Source organism: Pezoporus flaviventris, unplaced genomic scaffold (genome assembly GCF_033815535.1).
Source record: "Pezoporus flaviventris isolate CSIRO_AGI_PZ_B2104156 unplaced genomic scaffold, CSIRO_AGI_Pfla_v1 ptg000007l, whole genome shotgun sequence".
Taxonomy (NCBI): Eukaryota; Metazoa; Chordata; class Aves; order Psittaciformes; family Psittacidae; genus Pezoporus; species Pezoporus flaviventris.
In genome coordinates, this window is record NW_026892555.1 from 76,294,488 (window position 1) to 76,314,080 (window position 19,593).

General features: G+C 41.3%; 1 protein-coding gene across 2 annotated transcripts in view; it reads right to left on the reverse strand.

The window, feature by feature from the left end:
- Positions 1-19,593, reverse strand: part of MYO10 (myosin X) — a 159,201-nt gene that overhangs the window by 74,971 nt on the left and 64,637 nt on the right. For both annotated transcript variants that reach the window (XM_061449258.1, XM_061449257.1), the window contains 2 exons: positions 18,946-19,104; positions 3,227-3,414 (listed from right to left, as the gene is read on the reverse strand). In XM_061449258.1, the coding sequence (XP_061305242.1) occupies positions 3,227-3,414; positions 18,946-19,104 (347 nt within the window). The remainder of the gene's footprint in view (positions 1-3,226; positions 3,415-18,945; positions 19,105-19,593) is intronic.

A 19,593-nucleotide genomic window follows, 5' to 3' on the forward strand; every position in this document is an offset into this window, starting at 1 on the left:
TAAATAAAGTAGCAACAAAAAAAAAACCACCAAACCTCCCCTACAGATATTTTCCTATTCTTCCAATAAAGGAGTAGAGGTTTGAACTTGGTCCTGACTTATGAACATCAGATAGATAATCATGGGGGAATTTGATCCCTTCCCTACATCAGGACAAGCTGTTTGGCTATTCCTTGAGTAAGATGGACTCCCTTCATGCTCCTGCTGAGGCACCCAGCTGAAAAATCAGAAGATGTTAATATTATTTCTTTTTAACATGTCTGTTGTAGCACTGAATTTAACTGTGGTGGGCTCCCCCCCCCCCCCCATTTTAAATTAAACTGCACCCTGTGGTTAAGGTTCAGATGATCACGAAGCTGAGCATTCACTGATGTAGATGTTCTTGTCTACATGAAAACAAATAAACAGCCAGATAAAGGATTTTTAGCCTGGGAGAGCAAAAAATCCCATTTCACAACTCTGTAAAAATGCTAATGCAGAGTTTGTGCACAGCTCCTTCAGTATGACATTTTGTTGACATTTTGGGCTGCTAAATCATTTTATTTTTTGCAGCATTTTCATGAATTAAAATAAGCCTGTGTAACACAGACTGGTAAATAAGCATCTTCAGATGACTCCATTTAATATAATCTCCTCTGCATTTCCTTCCTCTTTACCTCTGGTCTGGGTGGTTACACTGGAAAAATGGTCTTGCATTTATATTATACATTGAGTCAATACCGATGACGGCTTATTAATTCAGGTTCTCGCGTTAACCTTCACATCTTACCCCACCCAGACAAATATCCCAAGCATTTCCAAACAGCAGAAGCTTTTTTTTTCTCCAACGCAGAGCTGCGCTAATTCTGCACGCCAGCAGAGGGCACTTCAAGTCCAGAAGATCAGCAGGAAGCGTTCAGCGCCTCACCTCATGGGTGCCACTGGGATTTTAAGATCCAAAAGTTAGGAGAAGGAGAAACTGCATTTCAGAGCATGAAGCCTACACGAACAATTCACTCATTTTAATTGGATGTAACTGTTAACTGTGTGTTCATGATGCAGCAGATTTTCCTTTATATAATCTCTTACATTAAATACAAGACCAGAATATTTGCCTGAATTCAGACACTGCAGAGCTCCATTTTACCATTTTTATCAAATACCAGTTGCAACGAAGAAAGCCTGGCAGTGCCTTGTTGCAATATCTAACTCTAAGCCAGTAAAAGATGAAGCAGGAACAACCAGGATGCTGAATTTGATAAGCACATTGTAATACCTCCATTTCTGATGCCCCAAACTAAGTATATGACCACAGGCACTTTCCTCAGCCTCATAAGGGCCACTGCAAATTTTCAGTGATCTTAAAAAATCCTTCCTTGAGTCCTCCAGAAATACAGCAGATAATATTGGTTTAGAAAAGTAGATTTGTCTTCTTATTTTTCTTATTTGAATTGCGTGTTCCCCCAGTTTCTGTAGAAACAAGGTACCCTCACAAGGTTGTACTGTGACCATTGTCTAAAACACTGAACTTACACAAATCATTGTTTTAAAAGGGACTGCTAATGCAGAACTTCTCCACATTCTGGCTTATCTAACCAAGTTTTATCATGGCTTACACAGCGGGGACTGCTGGAGACTCCTCCAGAATATCAGAGATTTCTGCTTACGTCCTTTTAAGGACACAACCTGCTTTTCTCTTGGCAGCTTTTGGGGAACTGTCAGGAAAAAGAAGATACTTGAGCTGGTACAAAATGGCAAAAATACTGGGGGCCACCTGCTGGGCACCAGAAATGATTTTGGTTCCCAAAATTTGGGTACATGGACCGTTAACAAGTAACTACTTGGCATTAAAATGTGAAAGCATGAGTCCAGGCTAGCTATTTGCACATGACAAAGACCTTTGCACACTCCATCTTTTCTTGGAGTGTCACCTGGACTCAGCTTTGTATGCACAGTACTATGTATTACGTGACAAAATGGAGAAATACACTGAAGAAAGCTGAAAACCGCAATCAGTTCTGTCTTTGTGCCACAGCCAGGCAGAACCTGCCTAGAGGTGATGGCAGGCAGGGACTGTGACCCGAGAACTTACAGAAAGTTGGAACCAGACCTAGATGCATTGCATATGATCCACATTTCTAACGACAGCCCAGGCGCTGAACTACCTGTGCCAAATCCTCCTCTTACCCAGGAAGCCTTGCAAACTGGCCTGTAATCTTAAAAGCCAATAGAAACTGTGTCCTACAGAAGGTGCTGCTCTCACTCTGCCTCATTCCCCTCTCTACCCATGCCATGGTCCCATGGTTGTCACAAGGGCTCCCCTGTGGAGGTTGTGAGACAGCCGAAATTGTGTCACCTTCTGTCTGAAGGGCATTTCACACTTAGTATGTGCTGCAAACAGGCTTAATCACAAACACTGCAAAGGCGAGAGAGGAGAGGGGAGGGAAACACAAGCTCTCTCAAGTCACCCCCAGACATCACTCCCACACTGCCACTGCCACCAAGCTGCTCTTCCTGATCCTGCAGGCAAGGCTTCAGTTTCCCTGCCTGCATGCGAGCCAACGCAGCTGAGCTGGCAGGCAGGGAAAGGGAAAAGAGCTGGCTGCGTTTTCAGCTCTTCTGGAGCAAGAAGGAAGGAGGAGCTGAAAGCAGCAAAAAGCTATTGAAATGCCAACTGCTCTCAATGTACATTGGGCAGCAGCAAAACCCTCAGTACCAGTGCCACAGCGGATCAAACAGGAAGCTATTTATCACCATTAAATTAAAACACAACAAGATTAAGCAAGGAAGATTAATCAGGCAGAATTAAGTGGCTGAAATGAGAAGGGTTTTCTCCTTTGCTATTCTTATTTAGCACATTTCTCAAGACTTGTAGGTTATTTGTTCTTCCCCTCTTGACACAGCATTTAGGGTTTAGTAGTAACAAACTACTGAGCTGCACAGGGATTTTTTAACTAGTGGGGAAAGCACTTAGGGTAACATTAGATGGGTGAGTAGCAATAAATGGTCAAAAATACAATAGATTTTTTTCATTAAATGATATTGGAAGCTGCGTAAGAAAAATTAACATTTTGTTAGAGGTCCACAGGATGATACAGAGGAAGTTCAGAACTCTCTCCCAAAACTGATGGTTTAAAAACCTGCATGCTTTTGGAGTTCTCTATGCGGTCCAAACCCATGCTCCTAAATCACCTTGGAAGCCTCACTGGCAGGGGCAACCAAAGCAGCAGGGGCAGCTACCGTTTACCTGATGAGGATGCACTGGCTGTCATGGCGCTTCCAAAGGCAGCGGTAGCACTCGTTGGCCACAGCGAAGATGTGAGGTGCGATCTCTCCCATGTGGTGCTTGCTGTATCGCTCCATGGCAGCACAATCGTACAGTCCTGGGATGCTCTTGTAAGGGTTCACAGAGGCAACTATGGAGCCAATGTAGGTCTGCAAGCACACAGCCCCCACAGAGTTGTTATTATACACAGGATGGAACAGATTAACACTCTTCCCAAATGAAAGACAACAAATACGCATTTGCAACAGCCTAGCAATCCCGCCTGGTTGATGAGGGAAAGCATGATGACACCGTCTATTTAGACTTTGGTAAAGCATTTGACACTGTCTCCCACAGCATTCTCCAGGAGAAACTGGCTGTTCATGGCCTGGAAAGGTGTATTGTTTGCTGGGTAAAAAACCACCAAAGAGTGGTGGTGAATGGTGTCACATGTAGTTGGTGACCAGTCACTAGTGGTGTTCCTCAGGGCTCAGTACTGGGGCCACTCTTGTTTTATATCTTTATTGATGATCTGGACAGGGGGATTGAGCGCACCCTCAGTAACTCTGCAGGCAACACCTGCAACGGTTGGACTTGATAATCTTAAAGGTCTTTTCCAACCTACATGATTGTACGATTCTATTTTTCCCTGTTTTCTTTCTTTCCAAAAAGTTGTTTCCACCTCTGTCACATTTTCATCATTACCTCACCTACAGCACAGAGCTTCTTGGCTGTACAAATCCCTGCCTTAACACTGCTTACAGATGCACAGTAATGCCTATGAGCACTGGTCTATAGCTGCTTCTCATGTGTTTGTAGGGACTTGCTGAAATTACTAAAAACCTGACTGTCCCCCAGGTATTGGTGAGAAAGTCCATATTTCTTTGTAGAGTATCCAAGTCCTTCCCTGTTACTCATTTTTAAAACAGAAGTAGAAGACACTGTGGTAGACACTAGCACCATTATATGTTGTTAGGTCCTAAGAAAAGCACGTGAACCGGCAGATGCTCTCAAAACACTCTGTTTCTGCAACTTAATTTATTGCTAGTTTGCTGTGCAATGGCAGCTGATTAGGCATTCATTTCTATCCCATTGCAATTAGGGAACACATCAGTTAAAACCACCCAGGTAGCAGCTTATACCCATTCCCACTGCCTTAATTCATTAGGCTGCAGTACTCTCATCATCTGCAACAGTCTATTTGCAATGCTGTTCATTTTCTCAGTCACCCTCTATGCACGTCAACACATTTCTCAGATGAAATTGAACTGAGGTAGGAGATAACATGAAGCATGCTCTCTCCAGGATTTCCAGCACATCTGGGGCACGTGGAATTAATTGATATGTGCAGTGTTACTGCTGTGATGCTAATTTCATTTTGTCAAGCACCTTTTCCGCGGTTGCAGGCAGGACGCTGACACCTGGCTTCAACAGCCTTGCAAAGCCTCCAGCCCTGCAACACGGTCCCTGTGTACAGGCAGATGCTTCACCAGCAGTCAGCCCTCTCGTGCTGACAGGAGCCAGCTGTGAAGCTGACAGTAGGACTGGGGCTCTCTTCACCTCCTCAGCACCCTACCCACAGAGGGCTGGGTAAGGCAAGCAGCATCTTGCACGACACAGAAAAGCAGCCCCACATGCTCCTCCTGCAGCCTCCCTCTTCTCCAGGGGGCACTCACTGAGACCAGGGGCCATCGTTTCCCCCCACCATTTTCCTTTCCTCTCTGCCAGTGTCTTCCACAGCATTTACATTCCACTTCTACCTCACTCCCTCCTCCTCAATTCACATGTAATTATCACTGTGTATCAGCTCTGCTTTCTCACTGTTACCCTGCTGTTACATTCCCCATTATCCACCTGTTCATCCTCCATCACGCCAGCACAAGCAGCAGCTTTGAGCTTTTGCTAAGAGGACTACAGCAGTGTCCTTGAAGTTATGACAATTTTATTAGCTGTGAGGGGAATATTCCTCCTTGCTGTAACTCAAGTACCCTTTACAGAGCTGGGAACTTTCAGTCTGTGTGTTTTATAACCCACCCACCTCCCACCCCGCCTCCCCCCCGCCATGCTGTGCAATAGCTCAGAAGGTTTCATGTAGAGGAAAGATACCATTTCAACACAAGATCGTATCACAGGGCAATTACAGCTCTGAGACAACAGCTTAATTTCCTGGGATCATCCCCTCTTGGGCTCTTAAATAACTAACAAGGAAGTCTCTGAGAACAAACTTCCCCAGTTGGATACATATTTTGCACAGACTGCAGGAGCAAAATCTTAGAGAGATTTTTTTGAATATATGAATACAATGGAAGCACGACCAATAAGACAATTACAGAACTTGTTCTTTACCTTGCTAAAGTCTGACAAAAGCCTTACTAAACTGTAAGAACAGTTAACTTAAGGCATGTCATCACTACAGATGCCATGGCAAAGAATCAAATAAAAAAATCCCTATGAAACATGGTACCATCTAACTTCATAACTGTAAGCATCCACTCTATAGATTCTGCAGGATCAAGAGCCTGACAGTACAACATTACTAGCCCACAGATCTTCCTGTGACAGATACAGCACTGGCAAAACTGAACCAGCACTGGTTACAGTGTGACTTTTACTGCTTCTCCTATTGCAAATGGTAAATAATGTAAGAGGTGACAGCAGCCCGCTTCTGCACAGACTTACTTGACATGAAGCAGTCTTTCACATGGCTTAAACATCACTTTCAAAAATGGTATCAACACTTCCAGAATATTAGTAATTACTGAGAATAAGAAAAGTCAGCTGGCTTCATTGCCTCGTAACTCATGTAAGGTACCATAGAGAAAAGGTAGTGTATCATGGCAATAACAGGAACCTGGTGAATAGCAGAAATGGTACAGGTGAAAACAATTCTGGAATCACCTGATCCTCAGGACATGTCATACTTCAAAAATTCTTTCCCTTTCTTTCAGCAAAAATATGAAGAACCACAGCCTCTACTGAAATAGCTCCTATTTTGTGGCTCCCGTGTTCCAGTGCTTTGAGTATGTATAACCCCTTTGCAAAACAAGTTAAATGTGTGCACAAATCGCCACCAAATTATAATGATACAGACAGAATAAAATCAAGACCTGAAAAAAACAAGTTCTTCATCCCAAGGCAAGATCACAAGAACAGCTATATCCTTCACAGACACAGAGGATCAGATTTGTCATCTACCAAATGTCATAGTCCAACACCGGAACAGCTGCACAAGGTAACTGCATGGACTAAGTAGGAGTTTGCTGGCCAAAGCGAACATTTCACCTTAACCCAAGGTAGCTCAGCAAGGTTTTGATGAGCTGAAGTAGCGCTGTTATTAAAAACCATTCCCGGTGTTAAAAAAGAGTTCCTATAAAAAGACAAATCTTCCCAAAGTCTTTTTAAATTTCCTCTGGGATACTCAGCAGCAACAAGATCTGCCACAAGAATAATCTCTTACATCACTCCCAGTCACTTTGCCATCCAGTAACTTATCACATGCTCTTACTAGTAGCAGGATTTTATAAACAGTAGATCCTACTCCTGGCTAGCCTCTACCCTGGCACCTCTAAGCACCATGAAGTCAGGAACTTGAGGTATGGCGTGACCTGCACCCACAGGCAGATGAGCAGCACCGCTTCACCACCTCTCTCCCTGTTCCTGGGGCTCTGCTTTCCCTCCCCTGAGGACTCTGAGCAGCCACCCAACATAACCCCTTTTTGGGAGGGCAGACTTTCTGGTTTTGCAAGTGGAAGCACCTTAGAAGCAAGTTAAACCAGTGTAAAGATACACAAAAATGGAGGGCCGTTCAGCAGATGGGTACCGTCTCCTGAGCGCTATTTCTGCACCAGGCATCAGCATATGCAAATCAAAGAAGTTAACAGTCAGAAGCAGTACCTCTAGGTTACTTGATTATGCTAACATCACAAGGCATCCATTTAGATGAAATTTTAGAAAAGGTATTTTCACATAAGAATGTCACTTCCACTTTGCTTAAAAAGAGAGAATCAAATTTTCCCTTTTTTCTTTGCAGTTTCTAATCTGATTCTTGCAGTCAATAATTACTTGCTTTAATGAAAGCACTCCAAAGCAGTTACGAATAGGAAAAATGCTCATACATCTGCCAGAGCACCAGCAAGCAGACAGGGTTTCTGCAGACTTCCAGTTGAAATAGCTTGAGGCGTATTTCAGAAAAATACTGTGTAGAGCTCTGTCACAAGCCTGACTTCTTAAACGGCAATGAAGAGGGCAGTTTACTTTTCTGTTATGCGACTGACTCAGCACTTTAGACAGAACCACTCACAAACTCTTTAACTTGGTTGGTACAGACTAAAACAGCAACGATTTGTTATCAGATCACTGCTAATCCATTAGTTTAGAATTTATTAGAATTGAGTTATTCAGCCCCAAACCCAACACAACACTTTGATTATCATATTAAAAAGTTGGGTTCCTTTTCCACTTCCAAATTTTTACTGAAATTTTACATTGACACTGCATCTCTCAAAACACTTTCGGTCACAAAGCACAGACACTCCTACTCCCCCTTTTAGCACAAAAAAGAGGAAATAAGATTGTTTGCTGATCCTCTAATGGGACTTTCAAAATCAGGAGTTCAAGCCCTGTCTTCTCAGCTAGTCATTCAATAAGGCAATGGCATCTCAAGAGTCAAAATGAAAGATGTGCTTGAGAAAGGAAGAGATTTTTCATCAGTTCTCTGAATGCTTTTTTGTTTTGCTTATTGCCTTCTGATAGCAATCAGCTTTGAACCCATGTCTTGAAATCACCCGACTTCTTCAAACACTCAAAGACAATTAGTTCTTTAACAAGGTTCAAGAGCTCATGAAGATTTTTGATACCCACAGAAATACTCCAGAAAAACTTGCAGTGGTCACAGTTGTGCCTAACAGAGAGGCTTGACGTTGTTTTTTAATGAAGACAGTTTGCATTATTTTGATGCCAAACAAATGTAAATGATGCAAAAAGCTTCAGTGGTTAAAATACACTTTTTCAAGTTAGCTTAGAATTACAAGAAACAAGTATGCAATAAATGAACTAAAAATACAGTTTGAAATGTCTGTCTTTCCCATGCAGAAAGGGCCTTTGGACTAAAAGAGGAAGAAGTAGAGCAAGAAATTTCCCCTTCAAAATTTTCTTTAGGTTCTCTACATGGAAAAAGCAATGAAAAAGGAAACTGCCCTAATGCAAGATCACTTAATTGGTCCTATAAACCAAACAGACTAAATATAGCAGGACTACCTTGCTCTTTTTGGGGTATATCCTGTCAGGTTTGCTCCATATCCAGAAATCATCCACCTTCCACTTCTTCCCCTTTATGTGAAGATTTCTGCCTCTCAACGTAACTTTCCTATTTCTGAGGATCCTTTATGACTTCTGTGTTGCACTTAAGCTTGCTCTTCTCATTTAAGGCCATCAGTTTTATCCCACACTTCTCATGACCTCCTTTCACCCTCTAAATCAAGGTACCCTCTGTACTTCCCAGACTTCTAGCACTCAAGACATCCCATTCCTCCTTAAATAAATAAGAGTACAAAAATGGGGGGAAGATGGACGATGATGATGACTTTTTTCTGCTCTTGAACCAAGTCTTTCATCAGTAATTACAACTGAAATTAAAACTGCTCGCAGTATTAAAACAGGCACAAGGAGGCTGCATTCTTCAGTTTCTATTATTGTGTTTCTTCAAGGATGCCAAAAATCAATATATTCTTTACAACCCGGTACTAGAAATGTTGGAACTGATCAAATACAGAATTAAGATGTTTTGCTACAGATATATACCTTAACATTGAGAAACAGCACTTTGTCCAGCTCTCTTAAAAGCACTTTCAAGATTTTCTGCTTTGGGACAAGAAAAGGCTCTATCTCATTACAGAAGCAAAAGTATGTTTACAGATGTCTCAAAAATTATGCTTCTGGGTTGTTTTTGAGCAATGCCTGACTTTCCTGGAGTTACTTAAGGAACTAAATCTGTGTCTGAAAAGTAAGGGTTTGTTGTCTTTTTTAAAAGGGGTATTTGTATCAAACTGACAATTTATTCAGCAAGTATTATTTTCCTGGGCTTACCCTTAATATATGGGAAACTTCAAACAAAACTGCAGTGCAACTGCCTGACTACAAAGCTACTTATATGCCACTTTTAGACTTTATCACTGATCACTGTTCCACACAACTGGCAGGTCTCTCATACCTTTAAATCATCGTGGCCACAGAAACATTACCGAATTACATCATTGCTCTCACAGAACATGCAGAGGCAGACAGCATTTGAAAGACCACAAAATAGCTGTCAAACTTACGAAGTTTTGAACACCAAATTTCAAGGTGTCAGGACACAAAACCTGGGAACAAAAGAGTTTGCCCCATACTGCAGATACAGTCTTTTCATTCCCGGATATCTCAGGTATAGGGATTGCTGGTAATCATGACTGAGTTCATTCTAAGGCAAACATAACTTGGTCAACCACCACATACACGTCAGCATAGCAAAGAGGATGGCTGGGCCATATTTTGGCATCTTTTCTAAGGGAGGCGGTAGAAGGGGCAAGGGTATGCCGTAAACAGGATGGTAATTAATGCCCTTGTTCATGGTAGAACCTTGATTTATCCTCTCGATGGTAAATATACACCATCTTTCAGCTAGCCCCACGCTAATTTCAGTGGGATGGAATCCAGTTGTCTCATGTCTGAAGCCAAGCTCCTTTCTTAGAAACCACAATCAAAATGAAGTACTGAGCTACAAGTTTAGATGCTTTCAACCCCTGAAGCCATTTCTGAGACAGAAATGTCATGCTTTATAATCATCTTCCTGTTTGGACTTCTGCAGCCCTCACCATGTTTGGTGGCTCATAGTGGGTTTCCAACTGCCTAAATTCACTTGAGCTGTGCTTGTCTTTATCTCCATGTTGCTTGTCAATGAGCACAACATTATGACCCCTAAATTGTCCTTTTTTCTTCTCAAGGTCAGTTGTAGGATCAAAGACAAAATGAGCTGTTTGTAAACACACCAGCTGCACGACAAATGCAAGAATTAGCATCCATAGGAGAGGACCTTCAGAAGGGAATCAGAACATGCCACCTTAACTCCACAGAAGGCTCAGAGATGGTGAAGAACCAGAACAAAACTAAAAGCTCTCCATGGCTTAAGAGATAGACTTGTAGCTTAATCACATCCTATTTTTGCATTGATTTCCTCCTACTGAATAGACTGTTCCATGTAGATGGATATACTCTGGGAAACTCTACAAGTGTTATTCAGAATCGGCACTAAAAAAAAAATACAAGTGGGAAGTATTAAACCCATATAAAGAGAAAAACTGATAAAAGAGCACTGTTAGAGCCAAAAGTAAAAACCAAACCAACAGACAGTAATACTGATGCCGGAGAGACATCCTTCTTTATTTAAGAACTTCACAGGTTTCTAGCAGCTTTTCTCCTGTACAAAAAGGACCAAGTCTCCTTGGTTTTATTGCACTTTTTTTGCTAAGTAATACTATACAATCTCTACCATGTAGCAGTCCTATCTACTGGATGTCAGGATAATGATCTTTTGTGCATAGGCTGTATACAGTTATGGAAGAGTATCTCTCTCCAGCATTGAGAAGCAGTGAGAAGAGGTGACCTCGTGAACAAAACGCACAACTGATCAGGGTAAGACATTGATTTTCGTAATTTTCACGGTCTGAATTACAGCATGCGAATGTAGATTTTGCACATCAGACTGTAGTAATCTGTGCGCGCAGCTTAACTCTAAACAGGCGATCTCTAGCTCAAATCAGAAAAGCACCACAGAGCATCAACCCCATGGCTTCTCACTTCATTTCAAATGGCCTGTGGCCACACACTAGTTCTTCCCGCTTTGTTATTGCGCAATGCTCAAATGAGTCTTTCAAAGCTGTCTGAAGGTCTAATTCACCCTCCAGCAAGGGAAAGAAAAAAAATGGTCGTCTTCCTTCCTATAGATTCATCTTGGGAAGATGAAGGGGCTTTTCAGAGAAAAGGCATGCAAAGGAAACAGAAATGCTGGTAGATGACACACCAAAAAGCAGTGTCTCTAGTACACCAGAGTAATACTTTCAATATAAAGCTCGGAGATTTGTTTCAATCTACTTGTGAATACTTTACACACTGATATCCAGATTTTAATAACTTCCATAGTCCTTAATGTTTTGAGACCTCTTCTATAGAAAGAACTTTTTTTAGGAGGGGAGTAAAGCAGGAGTAGGGAGTAAGAAGAGCAGGAATTATGCTTTAACAGAGCATGAAAACAAAAATCAAAAGCCAGAATAGCTGAAATCTGTGTCTATGCCAGGTAGTTCGTTAGATGGCCTTGAACAGTCGTGGGTCTAGAAATCAGCACTAAGATGGTAAATGGTATTAGCAGTCAAAAACCTGCTTAATTTAACTTTTGGACCCCACTTGCTTTTAAAAGGAAAGACTGTCAGGCATCAAAAGGAAACAGCTGAAGCTGCTTGGAGAAATGGACTCCATCTTTTCAAATAAAACTGAAAGCCTGGCTATGAATCAGTGGTCCACTTATGCAGGTAGACAATAACTAAAAAAGTAATTTAATTCATTCTCAGCTTAAATGGGTTGGCTGTGGCCTTTTAGTATTAAACTGCTGGAATATGTGAATAAGGCAGTTGGACGGCATCGCACAAGCAGTAAATTCTGTGCAGCTCACTTTACAGTCAAAGCCTAATTCACGTAAAGAAAACATGTGCTGATGACAGACAAGCAGCTTAAGTTTTGGAGCTGAAATTCATGCCCACCTCGCAATGCCTTTGCAGGACTAGGAACAACAGACCCTTACAGAAAGGAGCCAAAGCTTACCTGTAAGCAAGGCAAAGGCACACGCAAAAGCGTTCAGCGCCATTTGCAAAAGCTCTGTCTGAACGGCAATAAGTTGCCGTTAGCACTTATGCAAATGACTGAAGAATTTTCCTTTTGATTCTGCATGCTGGTTTTCTTTCTGTTTTCAGCTCGTAAGAATTAGCAGTGACATCCAATACAGGTGTGGAGGAAAAAAAAAAACCACATGAAAAGAAGTCTTCAAGTCTGAGAAGACATCAGTAATATGTACCCTCACCAATGACAAAACCTGCTAAAGATTAGATTTCTACTTTGCAGTTTTAAATATGAGGTTACTGTTAAGTAGGGCTTAGGTATCACTCCAAACTCATGAAAGTCAACAGGAACTGACCCTGTTGACCCTGCATGTATTAGTTGGTAGGGTAGTCTCCTACCAATCAACCATATGAGAAGAAAACTACTGGTACAGAGCGGACAGGAAAGCAAATTTTTATTGTTTTAATAAAACTTTGATGCCCTCTGCCTCTCCATCTGTCTCACAGAAAGATGACGGAGGGCAAGATCCCTGGCAGCATACACACACACGAGGTTACCAACAAGTACCTAACATGCTGCAAACCATAGTATAAACTTATGTGTTTACGTAGCCATTGCATACATTGCACAGTGTTTGCATAGCTGCAATAGTATACTCAATTACACAGACCTTTCTGAGCAGCTCCCTGTTTAATGATATCATCACAACACCTCAGGCTGAAATATTTGCTAAGATCTGAAAATATGCACCTTTAAAATCCCCAAGTTTTAAGGACAAAGTTCAGGCAAACATTCCTTATTGCTGTTGTGGTTGTTAGCAGTCCCACAAGTTCTACAGTATGGAGAATTCAGAGGCAAAGTTGGTTAACCAGCTGATGGAATTTGTTTACTTCTCACATCATTGCAACTATGTTCTTCCTCTAACACATATTAAAAAAGAAAAATAAATAAAAAATTAAGATAATTGGCCTTTGGCAGGCAAATGTTGATCTATATAACTGACCATCCTTTAGAAACGGCAATCGCCAGAAATAAAGTCCACTAGATTTCCAATTAAAAGCCTGCTGTGTTTTTATAGATCTTTGTCTGCTGCTCTCTAGTAACAGATGCGAAATGGAAGCTGTAATTAATGCTTGGAGACAGGAATTCACTTTGAACTACATTTTGAAAACATTATCTGATGTGTGTAAGCATAACATGCTAATTATGGAGGTAAGTAACATTTGTCATGCATTCTTAGCAATGGTTTTCTCTGCTCTCACCTCTACTGAAAGAGCTGGTGGAGAGAATTTTCCCCATCTCTCCATGGGCATGGGGACAGGAAGGCGTGAAACACACTGTGATTCACCAGCAGACTTTTCAAATTTCTTTACAGTAAAGGCAGAGCAATTAAATAAACAGCAGTTTCCTCAGTGACCACAGAGCAGATCCTGCAAACCGGCTACTTGGGACTACTCTAGAGCATCGGATGCCTGTGGAGAGGAGCTGTGCAACCACAGCTGGGCTGCAGACAAGACCAGGATAAATATAGTCCTAGGAGCTAGTGTAATAACCAAGGACTTGGTCTAAATGTACCTGTACAATATTTATATATATAAATCTTACGGTACTAATTAACAACACAATTTGTGTGTACCAATGTTTGGGGTTTTTTAAAAGTCTGTGGTCCACACTTATTTATACCATGGAGCGTGACAGACCAAAGACCAAGGCCGTTGAGCTGTCCAGGATGGTGCATGGGTCCTTTATACACGTATTTTTTTTTAGGTTCAGTTTCTACAAGGAGTGCATTCAAGTTTTTCTGTTTCAGAAATCAGTCACAACATTTTTGTCTTCATAAGTAAACACTTCGGGGCCGTTGTCTTCTACTGATCTTCCTTTGTGCCTCTGCCTCTACCTGCACCAGATGTGAAATTAAATTTCACTGTACTCAGAAAAAAATGAATATGCAAAAGCCGACACAAACAACTCACAGGGAACAACTGACCTGGATACTAAAGTGTCTGTCTGCAAAAAGGATCTGAATAAACCCCGACACTGATTATTGATTAATACTGCACAAACATCAAAAGATTGCCTCAGGGAAGCCTCATGACTTCAAGGGAGATGAATTATCTAATTACTGCAAGTTTAACAGACTACAACTGAACATGCTGCTAAAGTAAACAAACAGGAGTAGATTAAAAAAAATGCTGCATAAATAACTGAATACACCTTTTAAGAACAGGTAACTGAACATTCAGCGCAATGAAGTGGCCAGGAGCTCTGCAAGCAGCCTTGTCGGGGACGTGGCAACTTTTCCAGTTTAACACCTTCTTTAAAAATTGGAGAAATGTTGCTTTCCCATCTGAGTTACTCTGTGCTTGTTGCTTCAGCTGAAGAGAGAAAGGAAGGCAGCCACGAAAACTGAGCTCCTAATTACCATCATCCTCCCTCTGATGTGGATGTGTCTGCTACAGCACTACATGTCTACGTGGCGGGTACAGAAGTCTTTATACATACGCACACAAACATCACAGATGGTTATAATTACTGACGGGCAAGCTGCAGTTCTAATTTGAAAGTAAGCAAAAATAGGTTATGTTGTCTCCCACCCCTCTTGGTCACCACACACAGCCACTGGACAACCCCGAGGCCAGTCTCTCCATCACGGGAGGGTGGCCAAGGGACTGCCACACCTCACCCCACACGGCACACCTCTCTGGGCACAGGTACATGTTCTCCACCTAAACAAGACAGGCACGCGTCAAATCATCACCACTTCAAAGGGGAACGTGCCTACCTGGCACTTCAGAGCTTAATTCAAAAGGAAAAAAAAAAAAAAATCAGATGTGCTTTGAAACTTCCTTGTTGCTTGAACTCAGGCAAACAAGGGTGGATCTGACACTGAAAACCTCCATACTGACCTGCACAATGTATACTGCAGCTACTCCCAACCTGCCTCTCACCTCAGCAAAAGCTGCTCTCTAATTCTCTGCTCTGCTGAAATTCACCCTCCTACATCAGTAACTAACCGCTGGCCACGGAGACAAGGCAACTGCAGCTCATCCCAGAGCCAGCTCAAACACTGTAATTTGTGCATCTTGCAGCACAACCCATGCTGTGTGGTTTATGGTGTCCTCTCCAAGGCTAAGCCAGTCTCCTCTGCAATGTGTACTTAACTGAAAGTAAACCAGAGTCAACAGCTTCAGGAACAACTCCTCTTTGAACAACAGCAAGGACAGCCAATGAAGCACTTCCTCTCCACATGCCCTGTGCTGGCCTTGCTTCAGAGGCATTCGCCTTCACAAAAGGCTCCATTTTCAAATGTGGGCACCTTCCACTTTTAGCACGAGCGTTTATCTTTCCATATGTTGCCAAGTACCAGCCTAGCATGCAAGCTAATCTGAGTGTTCAAAGACAGGCATTAAACCTTGTATCCCAATGTCTGGAATCTCCTGTATCAAGTTGTTCCTGCTGGAGTAAAACAGGGGAGGAAATAACACCTCCCCCCCACTGAACTCCTGGACCATATGATCACTGCCATCCTTCCCTAGACAACAAAAGTGCTGATAGCCCAGAAGCACACTTTTAGATAAAAGCATTATTAATCAGTAAACCTGAAAAAGTACCAGAGAGGGGCCTGCTCTAAGTAATCAAGGAAGGGCTTTGACATCCCATGCTTCTTACAGCCCAAAAAGGGAAAGCACACACTCTTCAAGGGAATTCAGACAAAAAGTATCACAAGTAGATGTCAACAGGCTTGACACTGATACAAAAAGATGGTGGCATGTAGACATCAACAATTTTTGCTATTCACCTTCTTACTAACAGCACAGATTCAGCTAAGAGCCTCAACTCAGTAAGTGCAGAGCCAGGCATCATTCAGGCTCTGAACATAGGCTGTATGCTAAATCAATATTGCTCCCTCACCAAGAAATACAGAAAACCCTCTGCTGACCTGTAATACCTGCAGCTGTTGGCAGCAGCAAAGTAAGTCATGGACACATTTGACAAAACTTGGCACCCATGGCAAATATCTTTATAATATTAATTAGTAAGTAGTGAAGAGCTTAGGAACACGGGGATGATTATATGAGACAAAAATGTTATTAAGTAAAGGAAGATTAAACTGAACTCAGACATCTGAAGATATTTACTTAAATACTTACTGCTGGAGAAACAGTTCCTCAAATGCATACGCACAAGTTAACAGTGGAAGGTTTGCATAAATAATTGTCTTGCTGAGACAGCAACTGTTTGAATTTCCTTTTGTTTCTTCTGTATTTCTGAAATTATATACACTTGATACTACAATTCATTATATTGTACTTCACATAACTTGTGTGTCTGCAAAGAAGCAAGCCTCAAAACACACACCCTGATTCAAGTACACTGCTCATTAAGGGTACAGTCTTATTGCCACTGAGAAAACAAGCAAAAAACTGCCACACTTAAGAACCACACTAATATGCTTGTAATACTACAAGTATATAACTCAAAAAATGCCAGCATACACCTTTGCTTATCCTCTCCCCTGCTCAGAAAGTGGACAGGGAGGTGCACAGAGCTGAAGTAAAAAGGGACCTGTAAGATAAAAGCCAGGACACAGCAATTATATGGTGGTTAATGTTCAGGATGGCAAGAAGTCTTCCAAAGGAATGATTATATTAAGCTCAGAGTGGAGAGGGGCACATGCCTTTCCAATTTAACCCTAATGTGCAAGGGACAGACACCAAGGTGCCGGGGTGGATACAAGAGACAGTATGCCCACTACTCTGATGAAGCAATTCCTGGCCAAGACAGAGGACTTTTCAGAGGGAAGGGAGAAGGCAGATGTACAATCTGTGAAGTTTTGATTGCTCCTGGCATGAACTCCACTGGCTTCTAGTGTCCTGTACAAGAACTAGTCTTGTCTCAATACAGAATGGCCAGGAATCTGATCTCTTCAGCCGCAAGTACACCTTTGAAAATAGTAAAGTTAATGCACCTTCCAGTCCTTATTTTAACATCAAACATTAAAATACTATTAACTATTTAACACAGTTAAGAGATTTTGGCTTGAAAAGACAATGTTCCTTTTGCAATGGCAACACCTCTTCTTGCAACACAAGCCCATGTATCAATGAAGTTTCATAAAATTTTTCAAGCTATTTAATCATCTTGTCTTGGAGTTTGTGTTCCTGAAGCCCTGTCCTGCTAAAACACTATCACTGGTACAGCAGGAGTGGGGTACTAATGAGGACTGAGAAAAGAAGATGCTTCTTACACAAAGGTCCTGGTTACATATGCAGGACAACAGAGAGGCTTTCATGCGCATTTCAAAACACCTTTTTTCTGACCACCTTTCCAATAATTTTTCAGGTGAGGTGGACTTGTAGGAAGGAGTAAGCAGTAAAATTAGCAAAACTGAAAGGACAATGAGTATTCAGCAACAACTGAAGATCAGTCATCATTAACAGCACACAAACCTGTTTGTCTAGAAATGTACACCGCACTGAACACCAAGTATCAGAATACCCTAAACTTGCCTTGACAAGCTAAGAAATAAGCTAGGACATGTCTCTTCAGAATAAGGCTATTCTTTGCCTCTTCAAAAAAATCATCCCCTTCTACACACTTGCTTTTTAAAAGGGGAAAGTGTCCTCCATCTGAGTACATTTAATGGCTCAGAAAACACTTTTTCTTTTGACTCACACTAAGCATTATTTTCTAATAACACTGGTAGAAAACTAAACTCTTCGTAAGCAGCTATTTTCCTCCATACACAGAGGATTGTTCATATATGGTGGCATTTCTTTTTCTGAAAGGAAAAATGGTTCATTTGAAGAAAAAAAAACCCAAACATAAAAGCTTTCGTAAAGAGAATTACCTCAACATTTAGAATTCCTCATACTAGCCACTTTAAAAGTAATGTCAACGGAACAAAATTTCCTCATGCCCCTTCTTGGTTTTTATCAAAGAAATTTCTAAACAGAGGGAAAGTTTATTTTTATGCTAAGATCTATTCACATTTAAAAATAAATTAAACTTAATAGATGAAGCCTGGAATAAATTGTATATATGGCCAAATCTCAAGGCCCTAGACAGGTGATGCAAACAAAAATTAATGTTCAGCAATTCTTAATTTAAAAAAAACAACCAAACAAAAAAAAAAATCTCCACCCAAAACTATCAACCACTGAAGAGTGAGATTACACAATCTCTAAACAGCCACTATTCCTTGTACCTTTCTCACATTCAGTGTAGTTCCAGATTCAGAAAAGATTAATACCTAATCAGTTTAAGACTAACAAAAAAATCTAATCACAAAACCCTTCATTACAGAGCTGAGAAAAAAAAACCTTCTGTGTGGACTAATTCCTAGGTTTTGAAACCTTTAAAAATCTGCCTGTTCTCAATACACCCCAAATTCCAACTCTGTATTTAATGGCACGGGTCCTCAGCTTGACAATTTAATACTTTTTTTGTAATACTAAAAGGTGATCAGAATTGGATCTTGGCCTGATGGGATCTCAAATGGCAGTCTCAGACTAAATCCCACCACATTGTCCCTGGTGATGTACACAGCACATATTGTTGGGGCATAGAGTCTAAAGGAGAAGAGAAACTTGAAAGCCCTTTACACAACCCTGCCAGGTATACAAGGGATTGCCTGGCCAGCCCGAGCTACCTTCTCCTTCCACTGTTGCTGGTGAGAAGTCACTAGGTGAGGCATGCTTCAGCTCTGTGTGGATACACAAAGAACTGGAGAACATTAGAAGGGGAGATACCACAGAACAGTAAAATGCACACAGCACTTCTACATTCAAAAACATTCCCTCTGGATATTTTTCTTAATTTTAGAAGAAACTTACATAGATTTTATCTTGCTGATATCGCTGAAATAAGTTGTGCATAATGGAGCCTTCGTGGAGATCTACAAGTGCTGCCATGTCTTCCACACTCTCTGCGCTTGTTTGATGCATAGGCGTTACTTTTTGGTGTGTGATAGTGCTCTGCTTGTAAGTGAATACCTGAAAGAGGGGAAACAAAGGAAATATCAGAACACACATTCAAAAAAATTAAATGGAGCTTTCATACCCATTCATATTCCCTATCCAGTTTATCAGTGTGCAGACTTGTAAAATATAATAGCCTGCCAGTCATACCTTCTTCTAAAGCTTCTCTGACAATAACTGAAGCCCCAAATACATACACAGGGGTCATATAAAACTAGCATATACTGCCAATGCACTGAGAACTGTAAGGGGTCTTTTCCACTTTAAGGGCAAATGTAATCTCATCTCAACCTGGACTGCTATTAGACTTCTTCAGGAGAAAAATAAACCAAGCAATAATTGTTCCCCAAAAATCCAAATCCAACCAAACAAAAATCCACCCCTTACAGTAAACCCAACATACACAAATTATTCTGTAAAGAAATGTTTTACAGTGCAAAACAACAAATGAAAATTATTGTTCTAACAGGCTGCAAGTATTTATATGTTTGAACTGAAATCCAC